The sequence below is a fragment of the Elephas maximus genome, chromosome 7 (assembly GCF_024166365.1).
Source record: "Elephas maximus indicus isolate mEleMax1 chromosome 7, mEleMax1 primary haplotype, whole genome shotgun sequence".
Taxonomy (NCBI): domain Eukaryota; kingdom Metazoa; phylum Chordata; class Mammalia; order Proboscidea; family Elephantidae; genus Elephas; species Elephas maximus.
In genome coordinates, this window is record NC_064825.1 from 60,274,183 (window position 1) to 60,292,130 (window position 17,948).

A 17,948-nucleotide genomic window follows, 5' to 3' on the forward strand; every position below is an offset into this window, starting at 1 on the left:
GGGGCAGAGTAGAACTGCCACATCTTTCTGTTCGGCTGACTGGCTGGTGGGTTCCAACCTCAGAGTATTCAGTTAGCAGCCAAGCTCTTTAATTACTGTGCCACCAGGCTTCTTGCATCCCCTCTAGTTCCCTTTTAAGGGTTCACAGCGGAGTTAGAGAACCCTCCCCTGTCCCAAGATGTAGGGCACAGTAGGTGGGCAGCACACAATGCTGCCTTAGAAGGTGAGAGAGGTATTTCAGCCTGAGCAAGGGCATATGCAAAATAACAGCGAGTGAAAGCACGAAATTCTCAGTTCAGCAAACATTTATTGAATTCCTCTTTACCAGCCCCTGAGCTTGGGCCTGGGGACACGAAGTTGAGTAGGACAAAATTCCAGTCCTCTAGGCACTAATGGTCTTGGAAAATGAGGCAAACGAACTGGCAATTTCAATACTATGTGGAAGTTACAATGCTAGAGGTAGGCAGAGGGTGTGCAGTGCAAGGGAAGAAGAGAGCTAACAACTGCTGCCTACTCCAGTGTGCCAGGCATTTCTTCTTCATTCTGTTTACTTATTCCCTGATGTTTCTGAGAGGCAGGTATTGATATCTCCACTTAACAGATGAGGAAACAGGCTCAAGGAGATAAACGTACTTGCTCAAATCCTTGCACTAATATATAGCAGAACCGAGAATAAAACAGGTTTGATTTAAAAAAATCTGAGACTTTTCAGCCATACCAAAATCACCTAATTGAGCCTCAGGGAACCAAAAATATTCACAAGAGAAGGTAACTTCGGGCTGAGTCTTGAAAGAATTCTGGAAATAAACCAGGCAAAGGAGTAAGTGCTAGGAACAGCCTGAGCAAAGGTGAGAGTATGGAAGTAGGGGTGGAGGTGGGGATGAGGGGGAAGGATAAACATTTTGTTACTCAGGCACAAATATCAAGGAACTGACGGGGTCTTGTGGGCTTTGATAAAAAGTCTGAATTTTATCCAGTAATCTTTGGAGGGTTTTTATCAAGTAAGTGATCTGATGGGATTTTCATTTTACTCTGGAAGATAATTTGGGGACGGACAAGGACACTGTTTTTGCAAAGGCCTCCTATGTTACCGAGGACAGAGAATATGACTCTAAGCTAGCGTAGTAGCAGCAGGGATGGAGAGAAGTAGGTGAGCTCTAGATATACTTAAGAAATACAATTGGCAGGACTTGTCGATTGATACAAACATATTAAAAGGTAAAATCAGTAGGACTGGTTGATTGAAGGTGGTGGTGGTGGAGGTAAAGGAAATGAGTGTCTAGAATGACACTTAGGTTTCTGGCTTGGTTGGAAGAAGCATAGTACCAGTCACCAAGAGGAAACAAAAGAGATGGAACGGTTTGGGGTTGGAATGGAGGGAGATGAAGTGTGTTGAGTATTACACATCTTGCATTTGAAGTATCAATCACTATTGGACAGAGAGTCTCACTTAGTGAGATGATGATGGCTATGGATGCCAATGATTTGTCCCAAGTGACAGAGGGTAGAGTATGAAGAGCAAAAGACTGAAGGTGGAGCAAAGACAAACACCAACATTCAATGAGTAAGCAAAGAGAAGTCCATGAAGGAGGAAGACAGGTGTGGTCAGAGAAGTTAAGTCCTGGAAGCTAAGGAAGGGGAGGGAGTGGGCAACTATGACAGAGAGCCCTAAAACAAAGATTGAGAAGTGTGCACTGGATGAAGCAGCAGGGAGGTCACTGTTTCTCAGTGAGCTCAGTGTCGTGGGAGGAGAGTAAAAGCTGAAAGCAGAGATCTCATTGCAATGGATTGAGGAGTGAACATGAAGTGAAATAGTGCACACAGTTAGTGTAGACAACCCTTTGGAAAAGCCTGGATGAAGAGAGAAGAGATGGGGAGTATGGGCACCCAAAAGTGCCAGTTATTGCATTTTGCAGGGGAACTTGAGGCAGGAGTGTGAAGACCTGAGTATTGTGGAGCAGGGTAGGGTTGGGAGTCAAGTCCAGCTCACAGTATTACAGGGTTAGGGAAGTAAGCTGTCTGTAGCAGTCAATGGTTGTGTGTTCAATGGGGCTCCCAACAGGGCAAAATAAGAGACCAAGCTACTGGCTGCACAGCAGGGGACAGGTCAGCTCTCCTAGCAGGAGAAGGTCAAGGGTTGAGTAGTGCCTTCAGCAGAGCTGGGAAGTTGGGTGTTCCCCAGCCTGTCACAGGATCCCAGCCAGGGCCAGAGCAAAACCCCTGACCTTGCACCTCTTCATCCAGACAGGACTCATGGCAGCCATGGATCACCTAGGGAGGAAGTGGGCATCAGATCTGAACTTGGTGGTTCCAGTACTGCCAGATTGTACATCTTCACCCTGTACTCACATCCCAGAGGGTTCCCCACCCCATCAGAACTACCCCAAGTTTATCTCAGTATTCCTCATACTGGTATGAAAGCATCCACACCCTTCTCTACCCACTCACATCAAAGAGTCCTGCTCCATGCTGCTGGTAGAGCCTTGGATTGAGAAAGCCAAGAGGGGGGCGGCCATTGAGGATTCTGTGCTCATTTACCAGGGATAGGAGTCCCCCAAACACTGGAGTGGAGGCCTGAAAGGGGTGAGGGTTCAAGTAGAGGCCAAGGGTTGTACGTGATTGGACTTACTGGATGGGGAGGATGTCTAAAAGGATCAGAAATATCTGAGGAGTCAGGGTTCTGGGTACAAGGTCTTGGTGGTAGGGGGTGAGGACAGCTCCTGAGGGGGGATTTGCAGTCAGGCTGATTCTCACCGAGGTGCCAGACACCCATGGAATGGGCACGCTGTTGCTGACCACCCAGTAGCCATCAGAGAGTGCAGCCACATCTGGGTAGGCACGGCCACTGGCATTGAAGTAGCTAGATGGTGGCAGATGCGGGCTGGAGCTAAGAAACTGGGCTACAGCTTCCTCCTGAAAGGCATTGTTGCATGAGTATTGGCCGGTGGCCTGCCCAGAAATCTGTTGAACTCAGGGTCGCCCACCCAACTACCACCTACCTATCCACACAAACATACACGTACCTGATATGAAGGCCGTGGAAACACATTGCTGAAGCCACCACCACTGATATAGTCAACAATCTCATTTGTGACGCGGAAGGGATTCTGGAATGATGTTCCTCCTACTGTAGTGACATAGGGGCTGAGGGCAGAAGACGGAACTCAGGTTGTAGGGGGACCCAAGGAGACCTCCAAGATGTGTGGGGATGAGCGAGTATGGCCTAGGTCTTGCTAGAGGGACTAGATTCCATAAGGCAGTGTGCATGGTTATAACTAAGAGGTTTGAGCCCTTACGGCATGGACCGAGGTGACTGTTCACACTTTTCTCTACAGAACACCCACCAAATCCTCCATTAAAATGCCTGGGGACTGGGGAGGAGGTGCACGGGGAGCTGTGTCTCACTCAGAAGACCTGGGGCCTGGGACCTACAGGAAGAGAGAGGAATATAGCAAGCAGGGAAGGTAAAGCTAAGGGCTGAATAACAGGAGAGCCTGGTGGAGTCAAGGCAAAGGTTCCAGATCGTGAAATCATGGGTGAAAGATCAATGGTCACAGGTAAGTGGTGGGCTAGGGTGCCTACCTGGAGGCAGGGAAGCTGGGACGGAACTGGTGTCTTCCAGAGACAGCCCAACACCCAGCCCCACTGTCACCTGGGAGAGAAACCAAGTTTAGTGCTCAGATTGACTGGTCAGAGCCTGGTCTGTGGGTTCAGAAGTCAGAGAGGAAATTCAGGTGTCAGTCATTACTGCAGGAGGTCAGAATTTAGAAGTCAGGTTGATGGTCCCTGTTGAGTATCTGAGTTCAGATTCCAAGTCAGAGATCAGGCTAGGGGTCACTGTGGGTCAAACGTCCCAGGTTGGGTGAGTGAGGGGGTCTAAGTTTCGGGTAGGAGGTCACCTGAGGCAAAGAGCAGAGTGAGACCCCGGGCAGCAGCCTTCATGAGCTCAGTGTTGACCCGCTGGATGTAGGCACTGCTGAGGGAGTCCTCATCATCTCCGTAGCTCACAGTGTGCACATGTGGCAGGGCTGACTCATTACTGAGCAGGAGGAGCCACTGTAGGAAGGGCTCCTGCGCCTCATGCCGACCTGGATTTACGGGGGCAAGAAGCACAAGGGTAGCCATTGTAGGGCTGGCAGGATCTCCCTCCAGATCATGGGAGTCCCTTGAAGCAGCGGGGATCAACACCCACCCCGACCCTCGTCCCCACCAACCAATCCCCTTGGCAGTACCAGGGCTACTATAGACCCAGGTGGAGATGTTGGCACCAGCACTCATCAGGTACTCCACATCTAGACTGGCCTCAATTCCGGCCCGGCCTCGGCCCTGTTTTCCAACCACGCGGGCTACTGATGCCTGATGTGCAAAGTTCCCACCAAAGAGGCGCATGAACTCGGCCAGGTCTGAGTCATGGAAGTACTGCTCCAGGAACTATGGAAGGAATCAGAGCAGGGATCGTGGGTCAGAGGGCACAGCCTCAAGGGTGGGGACTAGGGACACTGTGTATGATAAGGGATGAGACCCCAGGGATTTGAGTCAGAGGGCAAGTCCCAGGGTGTAAGGTACTAAGGACACCTGGGATGGGGGCTGTAAGGACCTAGGTTTATCTGCATGGCTTACCTGGGCACAAGCCTGGCTGTTGTTGGTAGTGCCAGAGCCTACGTCTCGTGCTGTCAGGTTGTATCGCTCACGAATCACGGATGGGGTCACCCCCAGGTGCAGGCCAACAGTCCCTGTCTCCTGTGGCTCAGGGCGTTGCCTCAGGGATGATGTTGGGGGAAAGCGGTGCAGCCCCCCCACTGTGGGGAGGGGTCAGGCTTGAGGAGGAGCTTTTATGGACTCCACCTCCCACTTTACCACCGACCCCACCCCAATCTCCCATGGCTTCTAAACTTTCCCAGCCCCTGACCCTGCCTGCCCCAACCCCCACCAATCCCACTGGGTGTTACCAAAGTCCACATGGGGTGCCAAGGCCTGTGGGAGCTTGTAGGGATGTGGGGACCTTATGACATGGGTCTTTGCAGGTCCCCCCATATAGCGATGAAACTCAGCCCCAGAGAGCAGCAGTTCCGCCTGTCTGGAGGGCAGAGACCAGAGAAGGAGGTCAGAAAACATGGAACAGAGCAGACGAGGCCACTTGAGCATCACTGGGCAGTTGGTCATCTCCCCATGCATCAGACAGCTCCCATCTACAAGTGCCCAGCAAGCTCTTAGCTCCCTCCGTTTGAAGTGACTAGTCGCCTGCTAGGATGATTGGAAACCTCAATGGAGCAATCACGTCCTCTTACCTGACACTCAGCCAGCAAGTCAGAAAATCTTGTGTCCTCACTGAGTGGCAGCTCCGGGCTCCAGCTGCCAAGAGCCATTTTTGGACTGTGTGGAGGGTCAGTGGTGATGGCCGGACCAGCTCAGCCACATCCTCCAGGGTCAGGTATTTTCCTGCAGGGATTCAGGAGAGGCTCTTACCTTCACTCATTGCTTGCTCAAGTTGCTGTCTTTAAGTCCCAGCCAGGAGACATTAGGGCTTCCCAGGTGGCCTGGAGCAAGGTCTTAGGGATAAGCAGGAATCTTCCGAAAAAAGGAGGGCTGTACAAGTACAGGACATATTGGAGGAACAGGGGAAGAAAAGGCTGGAGAGACTTGGAATGCCATAGGTACACCATAGTATGCATTGCCAGGATAGTAAAAAACAAACGAGGCTAATAAATTAAAAATTCCATTTTAAGTTTATTTCCAATAAAACTTTTCAAACCTTTTGGAGCCAATTTATAAGATGGCGTATAATGTAGCTCAAATCTCCATACGTGTTGGTTTTAATCCTAATGTGATGGTGAGTCATTGTTTCCTGCATGGAGCCAGGTACACTAGTGCTCGCTTCCTGGGTGAGTCTGAGACTGCCTCTCCTCAGCGCTCCTCCCAGTTGTGATGGGCTTTGAACGGGGCAGGGCACAATCCAGCTTTACCATTAGAGATTGTTCTGGAGCAGAGTGGGGAGGGGAGGGGAGGAGACTGCAGAGACCAGTCGGGGCTGGGCAGTAGTCCAGGTGGGAAATAAACAACTGAGTTGGTGGTAGGGGGGGATGGAGAGAAGTGACGGATCCAAAGGCTATTTAGGAATTGAAACCGGCAGCCTTAATGTCTGAACAGGGGAGGAAATGGGAAATAAGTGTATGGGAGAAACTTGAGATGACAAGCACCTACATGTACTAGATGCTATTCTCCATTTGTCTGGTAGCTGGTAAGTGGTAAAAAAAAAAACAGAATTTGATTCCAGATCTGATACAAGCCTGTGCTCTTAACCACATCCACAACTTTTAGGTTTCTAGCCTGATGAACAGAAGTGGAAAGTTTGAGGGAAAGAGTATGCATTAGTTTTGGACAGTTAAGTTCCAGCTCGTTCTTCTATTCAGAAACTCTTCAATGACAGCCAAAACCACCTATCACTTCCTTTATAGGCACCGAGAGCATGACCCTGACATCACATGTACCATCCCATGCCTTGCCCAGATCTGTGTTCCTCCACCGCATCCCACATGTCACCCAGTCCCGGCAGGCACCAACCGTAACGAGGAGAGCTGGGATCCGACACAGCCTGCACCAGCTCTGAGAGTTTCTCCAGGTTCTGCTGTCTCAGGGCAAAGGTGAGACTCAGCTCTTCCCCGGGGTCCAAACGGCCCAGGGACACCCAGCCTGGGGGCAGCCTGCAGAGCAGCAGTCCAGGTTCAGGGGCATGGCCTTGGTTAGGGTGAGGATGGGAAATAGGGTTCATGGAAGTTTCAGAACTGGAGGCTGAGACCTTGTGTAGGCTCCCAGGGGCAGATATGGGTCACAGAGGTGAAAAGGTGGGGGACTGAGCCTGGGAACCTGGGGATGAAGCTATGGTGCGGGCTCCAGGAGCTGGTGAGGTGGTGAGGGAGGCTAGGACCAGGAACGTGGATGCAAGACAGGACACGGGGAAGGGGCGTTCAGTGTGAAGTCACTCACGTCCACCGCTGGTCGGGCTCCGGGCTATAACTGCATTTGCCAGCAACAATGAGGGCAAAGAGCCCTAAGAGGCTGTGGGGAGAGGCAGGAGGGTTTCAGCGGATACCAGGCTGTCATTGTTTCCCATCCCCCAACACACGCTCCTCCATCCCCCCTCGCGGGCCCCCCTATTTTCTCACCAGGCTTGGAGTCTCATTCTGTCTTTCTGTCGACCTGCTGTCATGTGATGGATCACATGACTCCTAATGTTCTTGCTCCACCACCACTCCCCCACCCCCAGCTTACTGACGTGCTGGCTCCTCCCTCGGATGGGTGGTTCTGAATGCTAGGAAACCGGTGCCATTTGGTTTCTCCCTCTCTGGCCTGCCAAACATGGGTAAACCCAGAGCTCCCCACTAGGACTCCCCCACGTCCTGTGTGGCACAGTAATGGAAATCACTACAAGGTGTAGGGGACCTGGGTTCTCCCTAGCTGTATATCAGGGAGAGTAATTTCACCTCTCTGAGCTTAGGTCTCTTCATTTGTAATACAGACGCTATTATATTAAAACTGACCCGCCTCACAGGGTTACTGTGAAAATTCACACTGAGAAAAAGTCGGCAGATGGCTCAGCAGAGAGCCTGACATAGCAAAGGCTCAACAAACGTGAGCTCTTATTACAGTGTGGATACACAGCGGCTCAAGAAAAGCAAATAAACCACTTAGCTGCTCTTTTATCTCCCCTGCCCTCCAGGTCTGGAGCTGGTCATCCCCAAGATCCCTCCGCACCCAGCCAGTACCTCTAGCTCCATGACACAATGAATCCCCTGCTGGCTGCCTTCTCCCAGGTCTCCTGCACATTTTAGAGGGAAAGATTGTCAAGAAGTATGATGGTCAATCTCAGACTAGGCTCCTGAGCTCCAGTGCCACCCCTACATTAGATGCCACCAGTGTCCATCACAGCCCTATGGTTCCCAAGGTGCCCACTTCCAATCATCTCCCTGCCCCTATGACCCCACAGAACAGAACCGGAGACTGAATACAAACTGCAGTTTATTAAGGCTCCAGAGTGAGAATTGGCACTTGGTTCTGGGCACGGGCAGGGGCAGGGATGTTAGCGGAACCCAAAGGAGCTGGGCCCAAACAGGTTGGAAGGACCTCCCCTGCCCCCCTACTCGCAAATAAATAAAGTCTCAGCTCTGTTCCAGGGTGCTGGCACAGGGCAGGAAGCTGTCAGGGAGAACCCAGGGCTGCTGCCTCCTTCATATTCCCCCTCCCACCCCAACACTGGATCTGGCCCCAGGTCAGTGCCCCAACAGGGCCTCTCTGGTGCTGGTGCTCTGAGTGGCTGGATGTGGGACCTGCCCCCACTGGAGGAGTTTGGGTTGGGGATCTGGGGCCTGAGGATGGCCTCCCCTGTGGCCAATCACGGTCCGAGGCTGCCCGGGGCAGGCTCAGAGTGGGGCCTGCATTGGGGACACTGTGCGCATCCCAGGTCGGGGCCCAGCCTGGGCCACAGCTAGATGTGCAGCTCTGTGTCATCAGGCGGCTCCAGGCCAGATTCTGAGCTGAGTGCCGAGGCTGAGGGGCCCTGGGCCACCCCAAATGGTGAGACAACAGGTGAGCGAGCAGCCAGAGGAGACAGCGAGGGTGAGAAGCTAGGGGACATGGCAGCTGAGGACAGGGAGCCTTCATGGCTGATGGGGGAGCGGTGAGAGGCTGGTGGGAAGATGGCCCGTGCTGCAGCTGTGCTGGCTGGCTTAGGTGGCACTGACTTGGCCCCTGGGTGGGCCACAGCGGTGATGAGGGGTGGTGGGTCAATACGGGGAGCTGGGGGACATGGCCGAGCTTCATCCTTGAGCCGGGCAATCTCTGTGAAGACACTGGCCAGTGGCTGGAACTGAGGGCACCAGCTCAGCAGGTAGTCCCAGTTATAGCTGCCTCGGAGCTCCTCCTCGCCAGCCACAATGGCTGTCAGTGCACCTGCCACACACGGCTTGCCATCTGCTGGGAAGCCATAGTCCCCGGTGGGTGCGGGGCTCAGGCCACAGCCCCCCAGGAATGCTGTGGCGGTGGCTGGGGGCCCCTCCTCTCGGTACAGAGTGGCTCCTGTGCCTGGCAGCAGCAGCCCTGCCTTGCGGCCCTTATACCACGTGTCAGGGGCGGGGGGCTCACAGGATGTGTCACTCAGTCCATCTGCATCCTGCTGGATGCCCGAGTCGGGACCACGGGCAGCCAGGGAGGAGGCCACACTGGCCACACGGGGGAACTCATTGATCATGCGGATCTCATCATCCTCGGCAGCCTCTGCTGAGCCTCGGCCACTTGAATGTGAAGGGTCCAGGGAGCCACCACGGGGGTAGGGTCCTCCAGCTCCTGGTCCACCATAGCTGGGGAGAGTCTGGTGATACAGGTGCTCTGAAGGAGGTGGGCTGGGTGGCTCTCGGCCCAGCTTCTGCAGGGAGCCACTGGCCAGGGGTGCTGCCTGGGACATTGGGCCAGGGGCTGTCTCAGCCTTGCGATTTCGTGCCCGCACCAACCCAAGGACCAGGGCTGCCAGTGCAAGCACCACCACAACTCCCAGAGAGGCTGCCACAGCCCCCACCAATAGCAGGTTGAGGTCAGGTGCTAGGCCCAGGGCAGTGTGGGTGATATCCACAGTCACAGGCACTGTGGCACTTCGAGAGGCAGGCAGCGGCCCCCGTGCCACCACCTCCAGCCTCATTTCCCGAGGTGCCTCACGCCGGGTCCGGCCCCCACCCCCAGAGGTGCCCGTCCCACTGCCTGGTGCCCGGCTGTCCACCCGCAGGTACAGGGCACCTGTAGTCTGATTGATACCAAAATAGGGGGAAGAGGTGGCAAGGGAATAGAGCACCAGACCGTCGGCACCCCCATCCTCGTCTGTAGCCTGCACATGACCCAGGCTGTGACCACGCCGGGCACCTTCTGGCACTTGGAAGTGGAAAGCTGGAGCCAGGAATACGGGGTCATACTCATCCTCACCAGTCACCAGCACTGACACGGTGACTGAGGCTGACAGATTCCCAGCATCAGCAGCCCCCACCAGCAGCCGAAAGCTTCCTGTGTGCTCATAGTCAAAGGGCACTCGTGCCCTCAACTCCCCTGTTGAGCTATTCAGGGCAAATGCCTCCCAGCCCTCAGGTCCCGGCCCGGCCTCCAACAGGCTGTAGCGGAGCCTCCCAAAAGCCCCAGCATCTCTATCAATTGCATGCAGAGTGGTGACAAGAGTGCCTGGAGGCTGGTTCTCTGCCAGGCTGGTGCTGAGCAAGCTCAGTGGGAAAGCTGGGCTGTGGTCATTCACATCCTCGACCTCGATTGTCACTGGTGCCAGAGCAAAGTGTGCCCCAGCTGGGTCAGCAGCCTGGACTACAAGTTGATGTCGAGCCTGGGTCTCACAGTCCAGGGGGCGGGCCAAGTGCAAGGCCCCTGTGCTCTCATCCAGCTCAAAGAGCCCCAAAGGGTCACCTGAGCTAAGGGTGAAATGCACAAGGCCATGAGGACCAGGGTCGGCGTCGGAGGCCTCCACATGCAGCAGTTCAGCTCCAACAGGCGTGTCCTCGGGTACCGCCATGTGGTAGGATGCTCTGGTGAAGACAGGTGGATTGTCGTTGACGTCCAGCACAATGACAGTGACTGGCACTGCTGAGCTGCGAGGTGGCTGTCCCCGGTCAGCTGCAGCCACTGTTAGATTATACTGGGTCATGCTCTCAAAGTCCAGAGGCTCGAGCAGCACCAGGCAGCCCAGTGCTTGGGGACCTGGTCCACCACCCTCGCCAGCCTCAGCTAGCCGGGGCTCCAGCTGGAAGACTCGGCCCCGGTTGCCACTGACGATGCTATAGTCCACAGCAGCATGGGTGCGGCTCCCGTCAGCATCTGTGGCCTCCAGGGTAAGTAGGGTGGAACCAGGGGGCAGGTCTTCAGTCACAGCCACTCGGTAGTGTGGCAATGTGAAGCTCGGGGTGTGGTCATTCTGGTCCTGCAGCTGTACATACACTGTGGCTCGTGCTGCCCGGCCGGGTGTCCCATGGTCTCGCGCTTCCAGTACCACGTCCACCACTCCTGGTCCCTCCTGGCCCAAGTCTACTGTTCCCACTGTTATGAACAAGGTCCCTGAGATGAGAAGGGAATGGAAAGAAATAAATAGGCATTCAGCAGAGGCTTTGGGGGAGGAAAGGAGTGACCCTCCAGGGTCTAGGAAACAGCCTGTGTGTCAGAAGACCATGGAATGGCCTCTAGGACTCAAAGTTCAGGGAATGACTTTTAGTCATGCAGTCAGGAAAGGGCTTACAGTTGAGACAGAGGAGTAGAAATGTCCTCCCTAGGTCAGATACAGGGGTTAACAGTTTGGGCAATAAATTATAGAAATGAGGTCAGAATATGGCCCAACATGGTAAAAATTTAGGGTCAGATCCTAGGAAAGACGCACCGTTGTTGGGGTCAACACTGAAGCCCTCATCAGGGGAAGCCAGGTGGTAGGAGATGAGACCATTGGCACCTGAGTCCCGGTCAGTGGCAGAGACAGACAGAATGGCACTGCCTGGGGGTGTATGCTCAAGCAGGGTCACCTGGAGTGTGAGGAAAAGTGTTTGTGGTCAAATTGTCCAGCTGCCCTGGCCCTACTTAGCTTATGCTCTGGAGCTTGGCCCCATGAGCCTCCAGCATGGAGTCCACCTCCTTAATGTTCAAATGAGAATTGTCCCCCTTCCTCCCTTTCTGTGCACAGGATGCAGAACTTGGACACAGTTCACCTGGAGAACTTGGAGTGGCTGGTCTTAGAAGGGACCCTCCTATCTCCAGAGCGCCATCCATAGGTCAGCTCCAAAGTCCAGCCCACCCCAGCTGCTTCTAGCCTGGTCACTTCCACTCAATGGGAGCAACTCTGGGCCCAGGTGTGGGGATGTCCGGGGGCATTGGTACCTGGTAGAGGCTCTGCGAGAAGGCAGGTGCATTGTCATTGACATCCTCTACAAACACTGTGAGGTTGGCGCGGCCCTCATGAGGCCCATCATGCGCCAGCAGCTGCAGGTAGTAGTGGTTATGCTGCTCAAAGTCCAGGGGGCCTGTGAGGGAGACGCGGCCCCCATAGCGGCCAACACTGAAGGGATGCTGGGGCCCAGATGGGTTCAGCACATACCACAACACTGGTCCCGAGTCCACGTCATTCCCTGTCACCTGTGCAATCTCTGAGCCCAATAGTGCATCTGCAACACAACAACACATGGGACAAGTGTGTTTGGCAAGTCCAAGGTGCCCCCTAAGCCCAAGGGTAGAGAACCATGTCTCCCTGCCACCCTTTGTACCTCTCACTTTACCCAGCCCTCACCTTCTGGCACTCGGAGCTCCCACGGCTGGGGGATGGTGGGGCGATTGTCGTTGGTGTCGATGACCATCACCGTCAGCGTAGCTGAGCCCACCAGGGCTGGGCTTCCTCTGTCTGTGGCCATTAGTACAAGCCTGGGCACAGATTACAATCAGGGTAGGGGTAGTGCCTAGGGATGGGGGAATCCTGAGCAGGGCTAGGAGGACTCAGTTCAGAACTGAGCTTGAAGCTGAGAGGACTCAGAGCAGGGCCTAGGGATTAGGGGGGATTTAAGGCTGGGCTTGGAACTCGACAGATCACAGGATGGGGTCTTGGGGTCTATGGACCCAGGCCTCACCGTGTTTCGGCCCAGATCTCACGATCCAGGATGGCTGTGGTAGTGATGGTGCCTGTGGCAGGGTCTACATGGAACAATCCCCGTGCTGGCTGGGATGCAGCCAGGCTGTAGGAGATCTGTCCACCAGAGCCTTGATCCAGGTCATTTGCCTCCACCTGATGGGGGTAGGAGGCTGCTAGGCACTGGCCTGGCCACAGAAAACTCCTACCAGCCCTTGTCCCATGCTCCCATCACACCCCACACCTGTAGCAGGGGCCCCTCCAATGGCCGGGACTCGGGTAGGAAGGCCACATAGTGAGGCTGCAGGAAGCGGGGAGCATTGTCATTGGCATCTTGCAGTGTCACAGTCAGCACTGAGAAGGCAAAGGCTCCTCCACTCTCTGCCTGCAGCACCAGTCGCAGCCGTGGGCTTGCCTCAAAGTCCAGCCCCTCTGCCAAGCGAACTGTGATGGCTCCTGAGGAAGAGGCCAAATATATAAGTGACAGCCTGCTTGCTTGCCTTGGAGTCTCCCTCCCTGAGGCTCCTCACTTAAGGGCAGCCCCTCCCCATCAGAGCCTCCTCTGGTCCAAAGAATCTGTTCCCCCTCAGGAGCCTGTCCTATCACAGAGTTCCCTGCTCCTGCCCCTTACCTGTGCTAGGCTGTATTGAGAATATCCCCTTCTCATTCCCACTGAGAATGCTGTAGGTGATTGGTCCATTTGAGCCCCCTGCATGGACAGCCTTGGGGGAGACAACGGGGGTCCCTGCAGAAAACATATTGGTTGGACTGTGAGCAATGGACTGGGGGACCTTGGGAGATATTTCAGTGAGTAACCCCAGATCATCCAGGGATACACAGCTGGGGGATATGGCTGGGGACCCACCTGGTGGTGCATTCTCACGGAGCATGGCCTCACTATTAGCCCGGGGAAAGCGGGGTCCACGTTCAGATTCTCCTTGCAGCCCAACAACAACCACACCAGTGGCAGAGCGAGCTGGGCGTCCAAGGTCAGTGGCCACAATGAAGAGGACACGATCCCGGGGGCCCAGGGCTGCAGGGGAGCGGGCCACACGGATTTCACCAGTGTAAGAGTCCACAGTGGTGCCAGGTGGTGGCATGCCTGCCAGCCGGTATAGGATGGAGGCATTGGCGCCAGCGTCACGGTCTTCAGCTCGCAGTGTGGCCAGAGCCAGGGTGGGGGTGCTGAGGCTGGGGCCTGGGCGGGGCAGGCGCAGTCGTAGGGGACTGGTGGGGAAGGTGGGTATGTGGTCATTTACGTCGCGCACGGTGATGGTGACAGGCACTGTGGTGCTCAGGGGCCCAGCGGCTGCACCATCCACTGCACTCACAGAAAAGGCATAGCTGGGACACTGCTCTCGATCCAGCGCTGCAGCTGTGCGCAGCTCCCCAGAGCCTGGCTCCAGCAGGAAGGCTCCTGCTGCACCTGCACCCAGGTAGTAGGTCACACGGCCGTTGGGACCCTCATCAGGGTCATGAGCCTGTAGCTGCAGCAGCAGGGTCCCCGCAGGGGCATCCTCGGGCACCTCCACAGAGTAGGCTGGCACAGGGAAGGCTGGTGCATGATCATTGGCATCTAGCACTGTCACTGTCACAAGCAGAGTGGCACTGAGAGCTGGCTGGCCTCCGTCCCGGGCCTCTATCTTGAGCTGGAACACTGGCTCCACCTCCCGGTCTAGTGACCTCATGGTGCCGAACTCCCCAGAAGCTACATCTAGGACAAAGGCTCCTGATGGGTCTCCATCTGCAGAGAAAGGCAGCCCACTGAGGTGGAGGTGATATATAGTGAATAGCAGAGAAAAGGAGGGAGAGAAACTGAGAGAAAGGTAGAGAAAACAAAGAAAAAAAGACAAAAAGGAAAAGAAAGAGAAACCCAGAATATAAAGACAATGTAAAGCTGCTATTCTCAGACTGATCTGGGGACCCCTGGGAATCTCTGAGACCCTTTCAAGGAGTCCATGAGATCAGAACTATTAGTAACACTAAGACATTATATGCCTTTTCCATTCTCATTATCTCACAAATGTACAGTGAAGTTGTCCAGATGCTATTGATGTGACGACATCATCACTCAGATGCTTATGTACTCTTTGTGTTTTCTAGAATATTCTAGGTAGTAGGCTTCAAATATAAATATGTGTGTTTTTAGAGATTCACTCAGTTTATGCTCTTACTAGGTATCTTTAGTTATATCTGCTATAATATCTGCAACCTCACTATTGTCCAGTAAGTTATCTGACATTCTTGTGCTTTCTTATGCCTATGCAGAAACATGGTAAATATTTCACTGGCTTGTTTTGCAATGATACTTTAAAATTTTCTGTTTTAATATTGAATACTGTAAATATTGATAAACATAACCCACATAAAAGCTTTTTACAATTCTCAATAATTCTTAAGAATTTTAATAGGTCCTAAGACCAAAAAGAATGACCGTCCTACAGAGAAAGACAAATGAGAGTGAAAAAGAAAGGAATGGGAAAATAAAAGGAGACTTAAAGGGACACAAAAAGCTGGAGAGCCACAGAAAGAGATACCCAGAGACACAAATATATGTGTGAAACAAAAAGAAGAGGAAGACACAGAAAGGGGGAAAAGAAGACCCAGACACACTGAAGCTGACAGAAGCCAACAAGAAGCAAGAAGAGGACAAGATCAGGGAGAGAGGGTGCTGGCGTAGTGGATGTAGGACGGTTCTCACCTAGGATGTGGTACTGCAGCTGCCCATTGGCTCCCACATCGGGGTCAGAAGCCCGCAGTGTGGTAAGAGTCTGGGGGTCCTGGCCCTCAGGCACCTCCAGAGAAAGATGGGCACTCCCAAAGGTTGGGGCATGGTCATTCTCATCCTCCACAACCACTCGTACTCTGACATGGGTCAACAGAGGTGGTGAGCCCCTGTCCCGAGCATACACTGTGAGGAAGCAAAATCAGTGAGATCTAGCCTGCTTCCATTTCATGGGGAAACCCATACTACATAGTGTTCATACACGTTCACAAGGTACACACAAAACCCAGACAATGTCCACCTCTCTACATCCCCCAGGCACACTGGTATCTATGTGTATAAGTAAACATAAACATAACCGTGTCAGAAAATGTTCTTTCCCTTCTTGCACCCCACGTTTGGTGCATGTAAGACGTATCTCAGATTAGTGGTGTTGTGACAGAAAAGGCACTAAATGAGGTATCAAAAGATCTGAGCCTGAGTCCCCGACCTGCCACTCCAAAATGTGTTTGCTTGAGCAAGTTGCTTAACTTTTCTGACACTCAATATAGTCTGAGGGAATCTTAGAGGAGGACAGCTATGACATTATGCACTTGAGAGTTTGTGAGGTCACAGTGGTGACCTTGAAATCAGTTCATCTTGCACTCTGCCAAACTCTTGACTCACCAAAACCCCTCCAAAAAAAAAAAAAAAGAAAATCATTGCTGTAAAGGCAGTCCTGACTCACGGCTACCCTACATATTACAGAGTAGAACTAAGCTCCACTGGTTTTCTTGGCTGTAATCTTTACAGAAGCAGATCACCAGACCTTTCTTTCGTGGCACTGCTGGGTGGATTTGAACCTCCAATCTTTCAGTTCGTAGCCAAAAGCAAACCATTTACACCACCCAGAGACCCTGACTTTCCAAAAAAGGGGTCCAAAAATATAACAGGAGCTGTGCTGTAATAGATGGAAGCCTCTAGAAGGTAGTAATTTGGGGTTCTGTCCATGTAACACTGGTGCTTACAACATCTCCCACCCTTGTGGTTCCTATCAACCTGTACCTGTCAGATTAATCTCTTCCTGTTCCTCCCGATCCAGGACCCGAAGAGTCCTGAGAACTCCAGTGTCTGGGTCCAGGGAGAAACTTTCTCCTGAGACACCTCCATAAGTCACTTGCCCGTTGGCCCCTGAAGAAAAGCAGCATGAAGGAAGATTCAGAGGATAAATATACCTTTCTTGCCCCAGAGCATCCTCTCAATTCATCCCTGGGGTCTTACCCAGGTCTGGGTCTGTTGCTCGAAGAGTGAGTAGAGACGTGCCAGGCGGGCTGTTCTCACGCAAGAGGACCCTGTATTCCTGCTGCTGGAAAGCTGGTGCCTCGTCATTGACATCGGCGACACTGACAGTCAAGAGCTGCGTGGCTGAGCGCGACGGGGAGCCGTGGTCTGAGGCCACTACCGTCAGGACATGTTCAGCTCGTTGCTCACGGTCCAGAGGCCGCACCACGGACAGCGCTCCTAGGTGAGCGTGAGGGCAGATTGGAAGAAAACCTAAACACTCCCTCCACATCATACTTCCCTCGCTGCCACCCCCCACCCCCACCCCAGCTCTCACCAGTGCTTGAATGTAGCCTGAAGTGGCCATCCCCGCCAGATGCCAAGCGATACGACACGCGTGCCGCCTCGCCCAAGTCCAGGTCCCGGGCTACCACGTGCAGTGCCACGTGCCCAGGAGGCTGATCTTCGGGGAGGCGCACCCGTGAAGGCGAAGCAAAGACAGGTGCGTTGTCATTCTCATCCGTGACAAACACACGTGCGGATACTCGCGCTGCACGTCGGCGGCTGGCATTGGCAGGCCGGTCGGTCGCTTCCACTAGCAGCAGGAGCGCGGGTGTGGTCTCCCGGTCCAGGCCACGAGGAGCGCTGAGCGCCCCGGTGCGTGCGTCCAGGCGAAGTGCCGGCGCAGGCGGCTCCTGACGCAGCAGGCGGTAGCGCACGTCGCTGTTTGGACCCGGGCCGTCCGCGTCCAACGCGCGGAAAGTGTACAGCGCCACGCCGGGCTCGGGGTTCTCCGGTAACGCTAGCGCCAGCGGGTCGCGCGCGAAGGCGGGCGCGTGATCGTTCTCGTCCTGCACGCGCACCTGCACTCTCAGCAGCCGCGCGCCCGCACCGCCCGGTCCCTCGGCGCGCACCGTGAGCGCGCGCCACGACGGGCCCGCCTCGAAGTCCAGGGGCCGGACCAGGTACAAGCGCCCTGAGGCCGCGTCCAGCGCGAAGGTGCCCTCGGGGTCGGCACCGCCCACCAGTGTGTAAGTGAGCGCGCCCACCCCTGTCGGCTCTGGAGGAGCCACCGAGCCTAACAGGGAGCCGGGCTGTAGCCCTTCGGCTGCTGTCACCGTCAGCACTACAGGCACCGGTGCCGCAGGGTCCGGCTCAGCGGAATCCGGTAGGGGCTCAGCAGAGCGAGCCGAGGGAAGCACCTATGGTGGAAGGATGGAATCGGGGACTCATGTAAAAGGGGGTATGGACTGGCCCACTGGGTAGGAAGAAAGAGTGGTCACAATGACCTGCATAGACGGCTCAAGAACCCCAGGAAACTGG

General features: G+C 54.3%; 2 protein-coding genes across 2 annotated transcripts in view; both read right to left on the minus strand.

Annotated features, from left to right (window-relative positions):
• Positions 1–1,450: 1,450 nt before the first annotated feature.
• Positions 1,451–7,264, minus strand: TPP1 (tripeptidyl peptidase 1). Its single transcript, XM_049890704.1, has 13 exons — positions 7,164–7,264; positions 6,985–7,056; positions 6,562–6,701; positions 5,289–5,439; positions 4,950–5,077; positions 4,621–4,799; positions 4,233–4,431; positions 3,895–4,088; positions 3,583–3,647; positions 3,024–3,144; positions 2,755–2,913; positions 2,449–2,574; positions 1,451–2,271 (listed from the first exon to the last, which is right to left on the minus strand). The coding sequence occupies exons 1-13, from the start codon at positions 7,205–7,207 to the stop codon at positions 2,131–2,133; spliced, it is 1,719 nt and encodes a 572-aa protein (XP_049746661.1). The 5' UTR covers positions 7,208–7,264; the 3' UTR covers positions 1,451–2,130.
• Positions 7,265–7,985: 721 nt separating this feature from the next.
• DCHS1 (dachsous cadherin-related 1) overlaps positions 7,986–17,948 on the minus strand; it is a 35,011-nt gene continuing 25,048 nt past the window's right edge. Inside the window, exons 10-21 of the mRNA XM_049890224.1 lie at positions 16,963–17,827; positions 16,626–16,865; positions 16,410–16,535; positions 15,342–15,551; positions 13,506–14,384; positions 13,272–13,385; positions 12,885–13,096; positions 12,642–12,796; positions 12,308–12,438; positions 11,902–12,185; positions 11,411–11,549; positions 7,986–11,094 (exon numbers count right to left, since the gene is read on the minus strand). Coding sequence (XP_049746181.1) covers positions 8,483–11,094; positions 11,411–11,549; positions 11,902–12,185; positions 12,308–12,438; positions 12,642–12,796; positions 12,885–13,096; positions 13,272–13,385; positions 13,506–14,384; positions 15,342–15,551; positions 16,410–16,535; positions 16,626–16,865; positions 16,963–17,827 — 5,967 coding nt within the window. The 3' untranslated portion in view covers positions 7,986–8,482. The remainder of the gene's footprint in view (positions 11,095–11,410; positions 11,550–11,901; positions 12,186–12,307; positions 12,439–12,641; positions 12,797–12,884; positions 13,097–13,271; positions 13,386–13,505; positions 14,385–15,341; positions 15,552–16,409; positions 16,536–16,625; positions 16,866–16,962; positions 17,828–17,948) is intronic.